Raw genomic sequence first — 13550 nt, forward strand, 5'->3', positions numbered from 1 at the left:
AACGTGTCAAAGTATTTCAGACAAGGGTAAAGATTTGCAAGTGCAGTGACCCCATGGCATCAAACAACCACCCAAATTAGATTTGACCATTTATTCTGAACCAACTGTGAACAGTTGACAGCCTACACTCAATCATCTGTATCAAAACATTATGTACAATTCTCACACAAGTGAACATAAATATAGCTAGTACATCACATACAGTGTAAGCCATAAACATTTAGTACTGCAATTGAATATAATGATGTGACAACATACATGTAGACCATACTTATACTATTTCTCTGCTCTTGTATATTGTCAAAGCAGACATATGTACATCTCTACCCCTAAGGAAATATACTATTGAAGGAGAAATTTATGCTTTGTATCATGGCAGATTTTTAAAAACTTGTCAAGTTTGTTTTATGTTATGATATTTCATAGTATATATATGTTGCTGAAGCAAAATTTCACACCAAATTGGTACTGATACACAAGTAATGCATGCACATCATGTTAACAGACGCTTCTGTATGAGCCTTCAATAAGAAAGGAACATTTTTACTGGAAACATTCTGTTGCTGTTATCTCGTGTTTCATCTGTTTGTTTACAAGTACCCCCGAGTCAACAACGCAGCCGACCAACAAACACAAGAAACCAAACAACAGATTTGGGGAGCAAGTATGCAGTGGAATTGGTAGACAGTGTGAAAGCTCTTCATATATTTTTGATGAAGGCGTCTTGGAAATCATGTGCAGAAGTTGTCACTGGTTATCTTTTTCGTTTATATTTGACGACTTTGTTTTCTTTATGTGATGAGATGGTATTGGAATGGATAAAAATAGCCTCTTGAAAGAAGTTTAAATTGCATTTACCCATCCGAGGAAAGGTATGTGTCTTGACAGAGGTGTGAAAAAGTCTTGGAGGTCCATGCAATCCATGCTGTCTTGTACAGATCTCCAAATAACCAAAGCGCGAATTCGAAGTTAGACTCTTTTCTGTAGTTTCTGTTCCGTTTTGTTGGCGTTGTAAATGCACTTGCTTACATATCAGTGTTAATGTAAATTTGATGACACACATGAAGGGTGTGAAAAGGCCATGTTTACAAATTTGTTGTGGTGTTAGGCTATTGGAGAACACACAAGTCATGAATACAGTTGGCCAAAGTACCAGCCCTTAGGTCCAGATAAGTTCTGAGTACAATAATGTCTTTCCCCGATGCAAAATGGGGGAATGCTGAGAATGGAAAGACCAAGTGAGATATCTTGCGTTTTATACCGCAGACTTTATTGATTTTCTTTCAATAATGGTCATCAATATAATGGATTAAAAACTTAAGATTTCGTGTGGTCCGCCTCTAAGAGAACCTGCATCTATTGAGTACAACACTTAGTGAAGATCTAGAAACTAAAAGCCTTGTCAAACTCCATTTATTGATGACCACCCTGGAGCAATATCCTTAGATGCAGAAGATTTCAATAGAATCGTAGCCGATAGATTTTATTGAAGTCGTTTTGGATCTAAGGGTTATACTCCTGTAAATTATAGGGCAACTCAGTTTTAGCCAGCGGCTTCCTGAAGTCATTATCGGAGAGATTTAACGATCTGAGAGCAGACAACCGTCTCAGTGACCCTGACGCTATTCTGCTTTCTGCCAGGTAGTTGTTACTTAGGTCCAGAGCCTTTAGAAAAGGTAGCCCCATGAACGTGTCCTCCTGAATAGTTTCAATGCCGTTATTGTTCAGATACAGAAACTCCAAACTTCTCGGTAGATTAGGGGGCACCTCTTCCAGATAATTGTGCGAAAGATCTAGGTGTTTTAATTCGCCAAGATGGCCAAATATCTGATGTGGGAAGTACCTGCTTGTCAATCTGTTATTGCCGAGGACGAGCCATTGCAGCTTGCCCATGTGAGACATGTCTGCCTTCATGTCTGTGATGTAGTTTTGTTGGAGGAAAAGGTACCGTAAGTTCCCTGGCAGCTCGCTCGGCACGGTGTTTAGGTAATTCCCAGATAAGTCCAAAGTGGTGAGATCGTCCAGGTTGTAGAAGACCTGCTGCGGAACTGCGAAGTTGCTGAGACTGTTGTTGGCCAGGTGGATCTCGGTGATCTTAGGCGTAATGTGGAAAACGTTGTTGGGAATCATGGAGATGAGATTATTGGAAAGTTTCAAGATTTCCAACTTTCGTGGGAGATATTCAGGTACACTCTCGATGTTGTTCCCGTCCAGGTCCAAGTGGGTTATTTCTTGAAGGTCATCGAATATCTTCGGAGGGATGCCGGGTAGAGTCACGTTGTTCCACGCAACAGACAACTTCATCAAGTTTTCTAAACTCTTTAACTTCGAGCGGTCTAGAGTTGGGATTTGATTTCTGTCGAGATTGAGATCTTCAAGTGTCTTTGGGAGACCATATGGCACGGATTTGAGTTTGTTGTTGGATAAATACAGCCGAGTCAGTTTGTGCAAACCAGCAAACGATCCCGAGTGGATTCCGTGATCTGGAAGGCTGTTGTTGTTGAGAGACAACAGTTGTAGTTTGTGTAGGCCCTGGAAACACTTTGGAGGCAGGAAGTCTATCTTGTTATCATCCAATACAAGGTGTGTGAGGCTTTGTGGCATGTTTTTGGGTACGAATAGAAGTTGGTTGGCAGCGAGGCTGAGGAAACGGAGTGAGCGAAGTCCTTGGAAGGAGTTCGTTTCGATACCGCTGTCTCTGAGTAAATTATGCTCAATGTACAGTCGCCGTAGTTTGCCATGCCTATCAAATATGCCTGTCGGTATCATTGAAATATGATTATGGTTAAGATACAAATAGAGCAATGTGGTTGGAAGGTGGGCTGGCACACTTGAGATCAGGTTGTTTGACAAATAAATGTATGTCAGATTTTGTATCCCTAGGAAAGATCCTTGATCGAGACCTTCGTTTTTCAGAGTATTGCCGTGTAGATCGAGCAACTGCAGATGTGGTAACCCCCAGAAGGTACAGGAGGGAACCGCCTGAATCCGGTTAGCTTCAAGAAAGAGATTTCTGGTGTCCCCAAATAGGTTCACCGGGATTTTCTCCATGTCTGTTCTAATACAGTCTATGACTTGATGCGTGCACCTACAGCGCTTTGGACAGGCTGTTTTTGAGGCTGGGTACGCGTCTGGGCATGCGGGCACAGTCGGTCCTGACTGCTCTATGCCGGCATCGGCGTTGTCGACCATGGCGGGGTATGTCGGGTACGGCTGAAACGCTATTGTCGGAGTAGTTGGGTTTTCGTCGCTTTCGTCTTTATCAAGCGTGCTGCAGAATGCTTCTGCAATGAAAGGCTCTTCTTGACCACGGGATTCGTAACATGAGATGCGGTCGGTGAACGGGATGGTGATGGTGCGACTGGCTAACAGGGCGGTGTACAACTCACAGAACTGCCGGTTACATCGGTATGGGTTACCGCGCAAGGACAGGGTTCCCAGGGAGGGGAGTCCCCTGGACAAGGCTCGGAATCGCTCCGGTGGTATGCTTATGATGTAATTATTGTCGAGGTGAAGCACTTTCAGACTATCGGGTAAAGTGTCTGGTGACGGAATTTGGGTCAGTTTGTTGTCTGTGAGGACCAAAAATTTTAAGCCAATGAGTTCAGAGAAAGGTGCTTCAGACAACCCGTTAAGGGTGATCTTATTGTTCTTTATGTCCAAGACCTCGACTCCTTGTAGATGGGCAACTGATTGTGCAGAAATTTCCTCTACGTAATTGTCCGCGAGGGAGAGGTGCCTTGTACCGGGTGGGATGTTGCCCGGGAACTCCCTCAGCCCGATGCCGCTACAGTCCACGAAGCCATCTGCGACATTGCATAGGCAACCAGTTGGACAACTAGGTGTTATCTCTTCATGTACATCTGTCGTCGTAAGTGTGACAGTTGTAGTTTCCGGGGGCTCGTCGTTGCAGTTGGTCGTCATTCCCCACCTAGGATGCAAAATACAACAGTGATCCGTTGATGAAGGTTATACATCTATAGGTAATAAGATACAGGCAATTTATTTCTGAACGGTCAGACGTTATAGTGACAGCACCCATTGTCTTTCGGTAGGGACTGTCTGAAACGTCGATGTCTAATCGTTTCCAAATTGTATCCAGTTGCTCGAGTAATCATTACCTTGCGTACACCAGTGATGAATATCACATATTTAGTTGTTTTCCTGATTATTCCCTATCCGTAGTAATACTTAATTCTTGGTTGATCATGGCCAAGTTAGGCTTCCATCAAAGTCACTTACCTGAGCAGTCTTGTCCTGCGGAACTCCTGGGGAGAGTCGCACACGATCCGGCCTCTGTATGGCACATGTACAGCCCCGCTTTGTATCCACTGTATCAGTCTGCACAGATCTCTGTCACAGGTCCACGGGTTCTCGTGAAGGGTCAGTGTCGGCAGCTTGGCGGGATTTTCGAAGATCCGTGACAGAATACGACTCGGGAGGGCCTTGATGCGATTCGCATGTAACTCCAGGTAGTAGAGTTTTGGTGGTAGCTTCTCAGGCACGGATGTAAGCTCATTGTCTGACAGAAAGAGGTATTCTAGTGAAGAAAGTCTCTCGAAGAATCCATCTTCAATGCCGGTGTTCGTCATGCCGTTGCCTTGTAGTTCCAGCACCTTGAGGTTGGGGAGATCTCTAAGGTCATCCTGCCCGATGTACAGGATGAGGTTCTGGGCAAGGTTGAGGTGTCTGGTTCTCACCGGCAGCTTGGAAGGAGGACTGGTCAGACCTGCGTTCGCACAGTTGACGTAACCTTCGGTTGTACATGTGCACATCGAGGGACAGTCCTTCGTCCTGGGATTCGTAGTCACTGCTGTTGGCTCTGTCGTGGTGGCTAGAGTTGTGGTAACATTTGCCTCCACAGAGACCGGGGACGGGAAACCTTCAGTCTCACAAAACTGCTGGATGTAAGGCCCCATCACCGCCAGGTTCTTCAGGTTCGGCGGTGTGCTGCACAGCATCTTTTCTGGGTACGGCAGCCGTATGGCTCCCGCGTCGAACAACCTTCTCAACGTGCAGACGTTGGGATCACAATGCCATGGGTTGTCTTCCAATGCGATCCAGTTCAGCGACGGTACGTTCCGTAAAAGTTCTGAGAGAACATCTTCTCTTACTCCCGTTATCTGGTTCCCCTGTACGTCTAGATAGTATGTCGACGAAGGCACGTACATAGGGATACTGGTAAATCTGTTCTTACTCAGATACAGATACCTCAGCTTCGTAAGGGGGGCAAACGTCGTATCATCAATACTGTCGAAGGTTAGCAAATTGGTAGTCAAGTCTAGTACTTGCAAGTTTGGTAGCCCTTCAAACTCTGAGGGGTTGAGTTCAGAAATGTTGTTATGGTCCAAGAAAAGGCTGGCCGTGGTTTCTGCTAGAGGGGTTGGGATGGCGTTAAGGCCAGCGTGACTACAGTACACGGAGTTATCGTCCCTACAACTGCAGTTGGACGGGCACACAGTGTCGTTCACTAGAGGAGTGGTGGTCCGGATCTCAGGAACCTGTCAGGGTGAAAGCGATTATTCTTATTAGTTGTTTTAACATGTTCCCATGAATCAAAGAACATGTTTTCATCAATCATACCACTTCATTAAAGTCTGTTACGTTTTATCGTCACACCACACAGTTTCGGTTTTGATTCCATTCTATTACATGCAAATCAATCATAGGTTAACGAAATATAAAACTATCTAGATCATTTACGCTTCCGTATAGTTATTGATCTAAGCATGCAAAAACTGCTACATCTTACAAATTATTTCTTGTTTAGATCCCACTAACCTGGGTTGGCTTTGTGTCAGTGGTAGGACAAATCTTATTGATAGACACACTTCTCAACGGTCTCCACCTTTCTGAAGATGGGGACCCACACTGTATTTCGTCCTGGAAGGGAACTTCGACTGTGCCACGCACCAACCATTCGTATAATCCGCAGAACTTCAACCCCTTGCATTTCCACGGATTCGACTGAAGTGTGCAATACGACAGAGAGGTTAGATCTTCTAATGTCTCCCGTGGCAGTGTTGTCAGGTTACAGTTATCCATTTCCAAATGTTGCAGATTCTTCAGCGCGGCGAGAGAGGTCCTGTGTACTGACGACAGTTGAACGTTCCCGGAGAGCTTTAGAGTTTTAAGAGAAGGTATCTGGTTGAAGATCCTTTTCCCCAGTTTCTTCAACCTCATGTCTCGTATGTCAAGCTGTTCAACTGCTGGGAAATGATACAAGGACTTCTTGGAGATGTGTTTGACTGGGTTTCCCCTCATCGTCAGGTTTTTCAGCGAGCGGAGGGACTGGATCTCCTTGTTAGGCATGATGGTTAGCCTGTTGCTATCCAGATGAAGCGTGGTGAGGTTCTTCATACCCGTCAGCGATGCCCTCTCCAGCCTCCTCAGGCTCATACTCTTCATGTGTAGAGCCTGCAGGTTCTCGAAGTCCGCGAACGTTTCTGGTCCTATCCGTGAAATTTTGTTCCCTGATACATCCAGCACTTCAAGTGTCTCTCCGAGAGTCTGAGTCTCTTCAGGAAATACAGAGAATTGGTTGTTGGATAGGTTCAGATGTTTCAGTTGTCCCAGTCCGTAGAAGGATCCCGACACAAGGCTGTCATCGCGAAGGTCGTTGTTTTCAAGGTTCAACCGCTCCAAGTTGGGCAGGTTTACAAATGTGCCGGGTGGGATGGACCCAATCATGTTATTTCCCAAATCCAAACTCTTTGTCTGGTAAGGAAATGTTGTCAGAATTTCGCGCAACCCTCTGTTCTTGCAGTCGACAGACTGTCCCTGACAGGCGCAGCTGATAGGACATTCGACCAGATTGATTGCAATGCTTCGAGACTCTTCGATATTCGCAGGACGACTACGACATGGGAGTCCCAGAGCTCCCTGTAAAGTCAGTAACGACCTTCCACGCAAAAAGTCTGGTTCAGCGCACGTCGCTCTCTCTATGTTCATGAAGTCTGTGTTGGGTAACTTCTCATTGATCCAGTCGACCATGGGGCAAATGGCGGCGCTGCAGATGAACGGGTTGTCCGCGAGAGCCACCCGGTAAATGCTCTTTGTGTCCCGGAATACGTCCGGATGGATGTCCCTGAGGGCACAGTTTGTCACGTCCAGGTAACGCAAATTTGTCAGACCTAGCAGTGACTTCTTCTTCAGTCGAACCAACCTGGAGCTACCAGACAACAGAAGTGTTCTCAGGTTTGTAAGAGGACGAAACGCCGGCTGTCCGATATTTCTTATTGAGGTTCCCCCAAGATCAAGCAATTCCAAGCTTTGCAGATGAGGAAAAGAACCTTCTTTCACCATTCTGATCGGGTTTCCTCTCAGACTCAGATGTTTTAGATACGGTTTGTTCATGAGCTCCCGTGTTGGTACAGTCGACATCTTGTTGTACTCAAGATGAAGTATTTGCAGATTCTCCAGACCTCGAAGACTGTTGAGTTCAAGGGAAGTAAGTCGCATATTGCCCATGAATAACTGCTGTAGTCTCCTAAATCTCTCGAAGGCGAGGGACGGTATGTTTTGGAAGAAGTTACCGGCAATAGCTAGGTACTCAAGCTGGTCAGCAATAGGTGCTAATTCTTCTTTTGGAAAGCTCCTGAGCCGATTTGTCGAGAGATAGAGGGCGTCGAGCTTGGTGAGCATCTTGAATGAGCCAGCCTTTAGGCCGTCGTTCGTGATCAAATTGCTTGTGAGATCCAACAACCTTAGTTCTGACAGATAGCTCAACACCCCTGACGGTAGAGATGTTATTTTGTTGCGATATAGGTATAGGTAACGTGTGGACGCGGGGAGACTACGTGGAACAGCAGTAAGGTCACTGTCGCTACAGTTAACGTACCACCGTCTACATCTGCAGCCTTGGGGACATTCATTATATATCCTCCGCTCGTCTGGCAGATCTGTTCCTTCCACTTCATAAGCTGTCGTGGGCTTGGCCTTGGTCTTTTTCCTCCGAGGAGTTCTGGCAGGATCAGTTGGTGCCTCTGTTTCTGATTCTACTTTTCTGTCTTCCGAATCTGGGGCTTTCAATTCTTGCCTTTCTGTCAGGTTGATCGATGGCTGTGGAAGTGGCTTTTCGGTATTATTGTCTACTATCTCCGTGGACTTGGAAGTTTCCAACTCTCCTCCATTTGGAGCATCAACGTTCGTTCTTGGTTCCGTTGTAGTCTTTGTGTGATCGATATCTTCCTCTGTAGGTTTCTCCTCTGGAGTGATGATAGACGGATCAGTTCGATCTACAACAGAATTTGTCGTTCCTTTTGCTTTATTTTCGTCTTCTACATTATGTTGCTCTTCTGGACTACTGATTGGAGCATCGGTAACTACCTCCTCCGTTTCCTCTTTTCCGTTATCTACCTCGCCGTTTTCCATTAAGGTATGCCCCGTCTCTTGCTCTTCATTTGTACCATCGTCATCATCTCTATCATCTACGGCTTCACCTTTCTCGGTTTCTACTTCAACTGGAGGTGGATCAAACGTTTCTTCAATCAGTTCGCTTCCGTTGTCCGTTACCTCGGGTGCCTGTTCTTCCGGAGGTAGGATTTCTGGTTCGGGCAGGCAAACTCCTTCCGCGATGGTGACATTTACATGCATGCCTTCTAAACCACTAGGCTGGTTGCAGGTGATGTTGTCCCCGTTTATAAGCTCCACTTCTGTTTCTTGCAGCCACCAGACTATGCCGCAGATGTCCTGGTCGCAGCGAAATGGGTTCTGATTGAGTGAAACAGATTGTAGCGACCACATCGCGTCCAGCGTGGTTGGTGGGAGAGAAACTAGTCCGCAGTTGTGCAGAGTCAGATACTTAAGCCTTGTTAATGACAAAAAGGCACTTGGTCCTACCTGGCTCAACAATTTGTTCCCATCTAGGAGTAGAATTACCAGATACGGCATCGACTGGAAGACATCTTCGCCTAGCTCAGTTAACTTCATCTCGCCGACATCTAGATATTTCAGAACAGAAAGGCCATCTAGAGCTACCTTAGATATAGGGTTACCTCGCAGACTGAGCTTTTTTAGTTCAGCCAGCTGTTGAATAGCTTCTGTTGGAATGACTGACAGGTTATTGAAGTCCAAGTTCAATGTCTGCAGGAGCGCTGGCCCTATGAATGTATCAGGCGAGATGTAGCTCAGACCTGTTCTCGCTAGGAGAAGTTCCTGGAGATTTTTGAACTGGGACAACACTCCTGGCTCAATTCGTCTGATGAGGTTGCCTGAGAGGTCCAGGTTTTGGAGCTTAGGCTGCAGTCCACGCAACTTCCGATAGGGAAAGGAAGACAACCTGTTGTCGGAAAGAACGATGGTCTCAAGATTAACAAGATTGTCGAAGCTGCCCTCTTGGATGAACGGGTTGCTCAAGAAGTTGCTGCCAAGATGGAGAACGGAAAGATTCGGTGCGTCTGCAAAAGCCTCTCTGTAAATGATGGTAATTCGATTGTTTTTGAGATAGAGATGTGTTGTTGTTGAGGGGATGTTCTGCGGGACGTTCCTGAGACCAGCGCTGTTGCAGATCATCATCGGTCCCAAGCACGTGCAGCCAGGTGAGCAGGACTGGGCAGAGGTCACCGCTAACATGAGGCACATGGAGGCCAGCATCAGCCATGACGTCATTATGCTGTTCCGTCCATCCATTGTTCTGATGATTCTGCAACAATATGGAATATTGACATGATACAAATATATAATCCCGTCTTTCATGGGCACAACTTAGATTATAGATTATATTGTTGTTTATGTCGAACGAGCAAAAAACTTCAACTTATAAATGAATGAATGAATAAACGCATAGCTGTGATCAGTTTCGTTGACCCCGTTGACTCACAGTCAGTTCAAATGTACCACCCCTTTAGGTCGTTGTCTCTGGACACTCCATTGATTGATGCAAAGTCTTTAAAACTCACTGAATCAAACACGTGCTACATAGCAACTACATCAATATGAGACGCTTTGACACACCTGTCGTCCCTTCCTTCTTTCCGAGGCTACATTGTATTATGCCTGTCCCAACAGTACAGTATGGAGTCTATAAACCTCTTATCCCCTCTCTCCACTCTGGATTTAACTGTGTACATCCCTTACTGATAGCGAGATCTAGCTACGAATGTCATGTTAAACCGTGTAACCATGTACTTGACACTAGAATACTTTGCTCCACAGCTGTCCTTCTAGATCCACTGCCCGATGCACGGCTTTAGAGTCAAGCGATGTGACTCTCTACAGATGTGCCAAGGCTGTGGTATGATTACAAAGGGCAATGTCGAGCAGCCACAGGCGGAGTCCTTGCCAACAGTCTGTTTCCCTTCAGGCGCTAAGCACCGTGATTACCGGCAAGGTCAAAGCCCTTCTGGCGAGCGTTTATACAACATACTTGTGGTTCACCACCAGTCATATACATGTGAAAGCTTCAAATCAACATTGCCCGCCCTCTGGTGATCTTCTAGAACAATACAGCCTCGACTGATGATAGCTGTTCGCGGTCAATGTAAGAACTCTTCCAAAGAAAGACCATAGCGCCTGGTATTACCCTACAGGTCAATCGCCCAGGTGTCTTTTTGTTTAGATGATTACTGAGGATTGCGCTGCGATTGTTCCATTTCCAGTTCATAAACATCTGGGTTAGAGGACTGTTCAGTTGAACCACTTCCTGCTGTGTCCACATCGCGCACAGGAGGACGCCCTGCCCGTGAACCCGAACTGACAGAAAGATCGAGTGAAGCCTTGGACAGTTCGTGGCACCCTGGCCATGTTTCCCACCACATGTAACTTGTATGAGAGGCACGTATTTGTACTTGTCAGGTAATTATAACCCCCATTCAAGCCAGGGCTAAAGAGAAGGTCAAACGTGTTACTTTGAACCTGTGCTTTACTCGTGATGGGTTCAAGCTTCCAATGGCACTTTGTTGCTGCCTGTGAGACTTTGGTAACATTTTGTGGTCTTCGTCACGATGAACAGCCCACGCCCCAGCTAGCTAGCTATACTTCATATGGATAATTACTTGTTCTAAATCTAACCTTGAATTTGTATCTTGTAGACCGTGGGTGTTATACATTGTCAAATGTATTTCTATTAAAATATATCGATGATTTGTCTTAAGTGCACGACACTTACCAAAACAACAATAACACGACGTCGACAAAGCATTCTTTACGTCGGAAGCCTAGCATGCTTTCGTTGTCTTCCACAAAGAACGTCTGGAAGCTTTTTACACGGATGATACAAATGACACGAGTACACCGGCATGACAGCTCCGGTGGCATGACGCCAGTTGGCCGACGGTGTCGCTGTAGGAGCTGTCTGCAAATCCCTTGGGAGTCGCTTATACTGGGAGACTGCATTAGGGAAATGTGCCATGATTGGTGGCAGTGCTAATCACAACAAACAAAGCTGTCAAAGACCACACCACATTGACAGTGCCCTTGCAATTATAGTCTCTTCTTCTCTTGAGAGTATGTTTCTTGCCAAGTTGGCAAGCTCAGCAGCTTTTTTCGTAACCTTGTAGCCAATCGCCATCAAGCTTGCATCCATAGTGATTCCGCGGTGAAGAGAGGACTGTCGTCCACAAACTGACTGAAGATATCAATGTATTTGTCGTCCTTGTTTTCCTTCTACTTGTTTTTCAAAGGAAACAAAAAGTTGACCCCAAGGACCCTGCATGGCTGTAAATACGTGCCAGTGGCATAAATTCAAACCGTTTGACGTCTACAACGTGCTATTCGATACCGTAACGTTCCTGAAACCGCCTGGTGTCAAGGTCGCAAATCAAATTTTGTCACCTTTGTACTCTATGTTTGAGTCCATGAAAGCTCGGCAAAGTGCCCTGATTTACTTGGATTTAAACAAACAAAACACAAGTCCTGTTACTAGAAAAACTCTCCAATGCTTGATAATCATCAGCAACAACATGAAGCCGTTTAAACCGTGTAAATCAATATTCACTGGTTGTGATGACGACTTGATCGCACGTTGTGATGAGCATTTAATGACGAAAAGTGCATATCTATTTCATTTTCAGGTAGAGACATGTATTATAAGGCATTATATTAACTATCAAAAGTAGCGTTATTAAGAATATATTTCAGACTCAAAATTACTTTGGCCTTGCGTGATGACTCTACTTGTTTTGTCGTAGGATCGAAGCTCGCTAGCGATTTATGAGATACTGTAAGCTAGTGCCATCAGAACCATCAGTCGATCGACTTGCCAGCCTGCCAAGAGATCTGTCACCACCACCTGTAGCTTTGGCTAGAAGTTAGCCTAGAACCATAGCAATGTAACCAATGGAAACGCTATGTATGTACAAACGCTCTAAGTTGATTTAGTCATAAGAAATCACTGCTCCTGATTGGCTGAGGAGCGACGGTTGAGTTCTAACTCTAAGGGGAGATACAACGAGATGGTGCGAAGTCCACCCCCAGCAGATGTCGCAGCGCATAGTCAGACGACAGCTGTGGAACAATATAACCTGATATCTGTCTGGGTCACCTCATACGTCATCAGAACCATAGATCACAACAACATGGGGACAAGACTGCACAGAAGCTACGGACATCCCTGTTGAGGGATCAAGAGAAATACAATGCTTTTATACTTATAGATGCGATAAATTTGTCTATGAAGCACCAGCCTTTGAGGCGTTAAAGAATAAACCAGGTTCAGTGACCCAAGGGACATTGATTCTCCTAAGGAACATACAACGTTTTCATAGCCATTAGAGTCACAAGAGAAAAGTTAAGCCACCCAGAATCACTCCTTGGTTGATCCCACACCAGCGGGGAAGCCCCTTGTAGAGTAGTCAAATGTAAGTAGCAGCTATTACAACATAACGTGCCCTCCACTGGATAATTGCCATCTGACAGGGCATGACCGTTCAAGTTCATTTCCAGCATGATGCACTTGCAGTTGGTTAGGCAGGGTAAAGGGACTTCCGTCGTTTGGTGTATTTTGGCATTGGCTTACGTATCATGTGGCTTGCTGGGATTAGTAGCCATTTAAATACTTCACCAAAGGAACCAAAAGTGAAACAAATGAGGTTTTCAAGCACCGCTAAAAACGTAACTTTATATCAACGCCACCCTGGTTGTTCCCACGTTATATTATAAAATGCGGATGAAGTACAAAGCCATTGAAATGATATGTGCGCATTTTCAAAGCCATTGACAGATGATGATTTATAGCAACGGATATTTCCAATGATTGCCGTGCTTCGGTCTATTTGATCAAGTGAAAAACATTTTGTTACGCGTCATAAACGAGAAAAAATGGAAGGAACATATTTGATTGATCAGAGGTAAGTATAGGTTAAGTAGTTCACCGTGGAAATGACCCTGACCTAGACTGGGCAACTGGAAATAAGGACTGGCGAGGTTCACACGGTCTGAACTTGATTTCAGGAAGTAATAATGAGACCACACACGCTTTAGTTTGTGTGTCTGTTGCACAACTTAGAATCCTTGATTTTAAGAAACGGAAACAGAAATGGGCCTACACTGTATTCTAAAATCGCAGCCACAAATGTCTCATTTAAAACAGGAAAAGTTACATCATGGTTAAT

At 45.2% G+C, this 13550-nt stretch overlaps 1 protein-coding gene across 1 annotated transcript; it reads right to left on the reverse strand.

The window, feature by feature from the left end:
* Window positions 1-76: 76 nt before the first annotated feature.
* Window positions 77-9634, reverse strand: LOC136434970 (uncharacterized). Its single transcript, XM_066428104.1, has 3 exons — window positions 5782-9634; window positions 4243-5501; window positions 77-3931 (listed from the first exon to the last, which is right to left on the reverse strand). The coding sequence occupies exons 1-3, from the start codon at window positions 9628-9630 to the stop codon at window positions 1504-1506; spliced, it is 7536 nt and encodes a 2511-aa protein (XP_066284201.1). The 5' UTR covers window positions 9631-9634; the 3' UTR covers window positions 77-1503.
* Between the last annotated feature and the right edge of the window lie 3916 nt (window positions 9635-13550).

The sequence above is a fragment of the Branchiostoma lanceolatum genome, chromosome 5 (genome assembly GCF_035083965.1).
Source record: "Branchiostoma lanceolatum isolate klBraLanc5 chromosome 5, klBraLanc5.hap2, whole genome shotgun sequence".
In the NCBI taxonomy this organism is placed as follows: Eukaryota; Metazoa; Chordata; class Leptocardii; order Amphioxiformes; family Branchiostomatidae; genus Branchiostoma; species Branchiostoma lanceolatum.

What these genes read in the sequence shown, in the direction of transcription:
- LOC136434970 (XM_066428104.1), bottom strand. Translation starts at nt 9,630, where the DNA reads ATGGATGGACGGAACAGCATAATGACGTCATGGCTGATGCTGGCCTCC. An exon ending in CTGACACAAAGCCAACCCAG is followed by an intron (nt 5,502 to 5,781) that starts GTTAGTGGGATC and finishes TCACCCTGACAG; the next exon opens with GTTCCTGAGATCCGGACCAC. An exon ending in CGCAGGACAAGACTGCTCAG is followed by an intron (nt 3,932 to 4,242) that starts GTAAGTGACTTT and finishes TTTGCATCCTAG; the next exon opens with GTGGGGAATGACGACCAACT.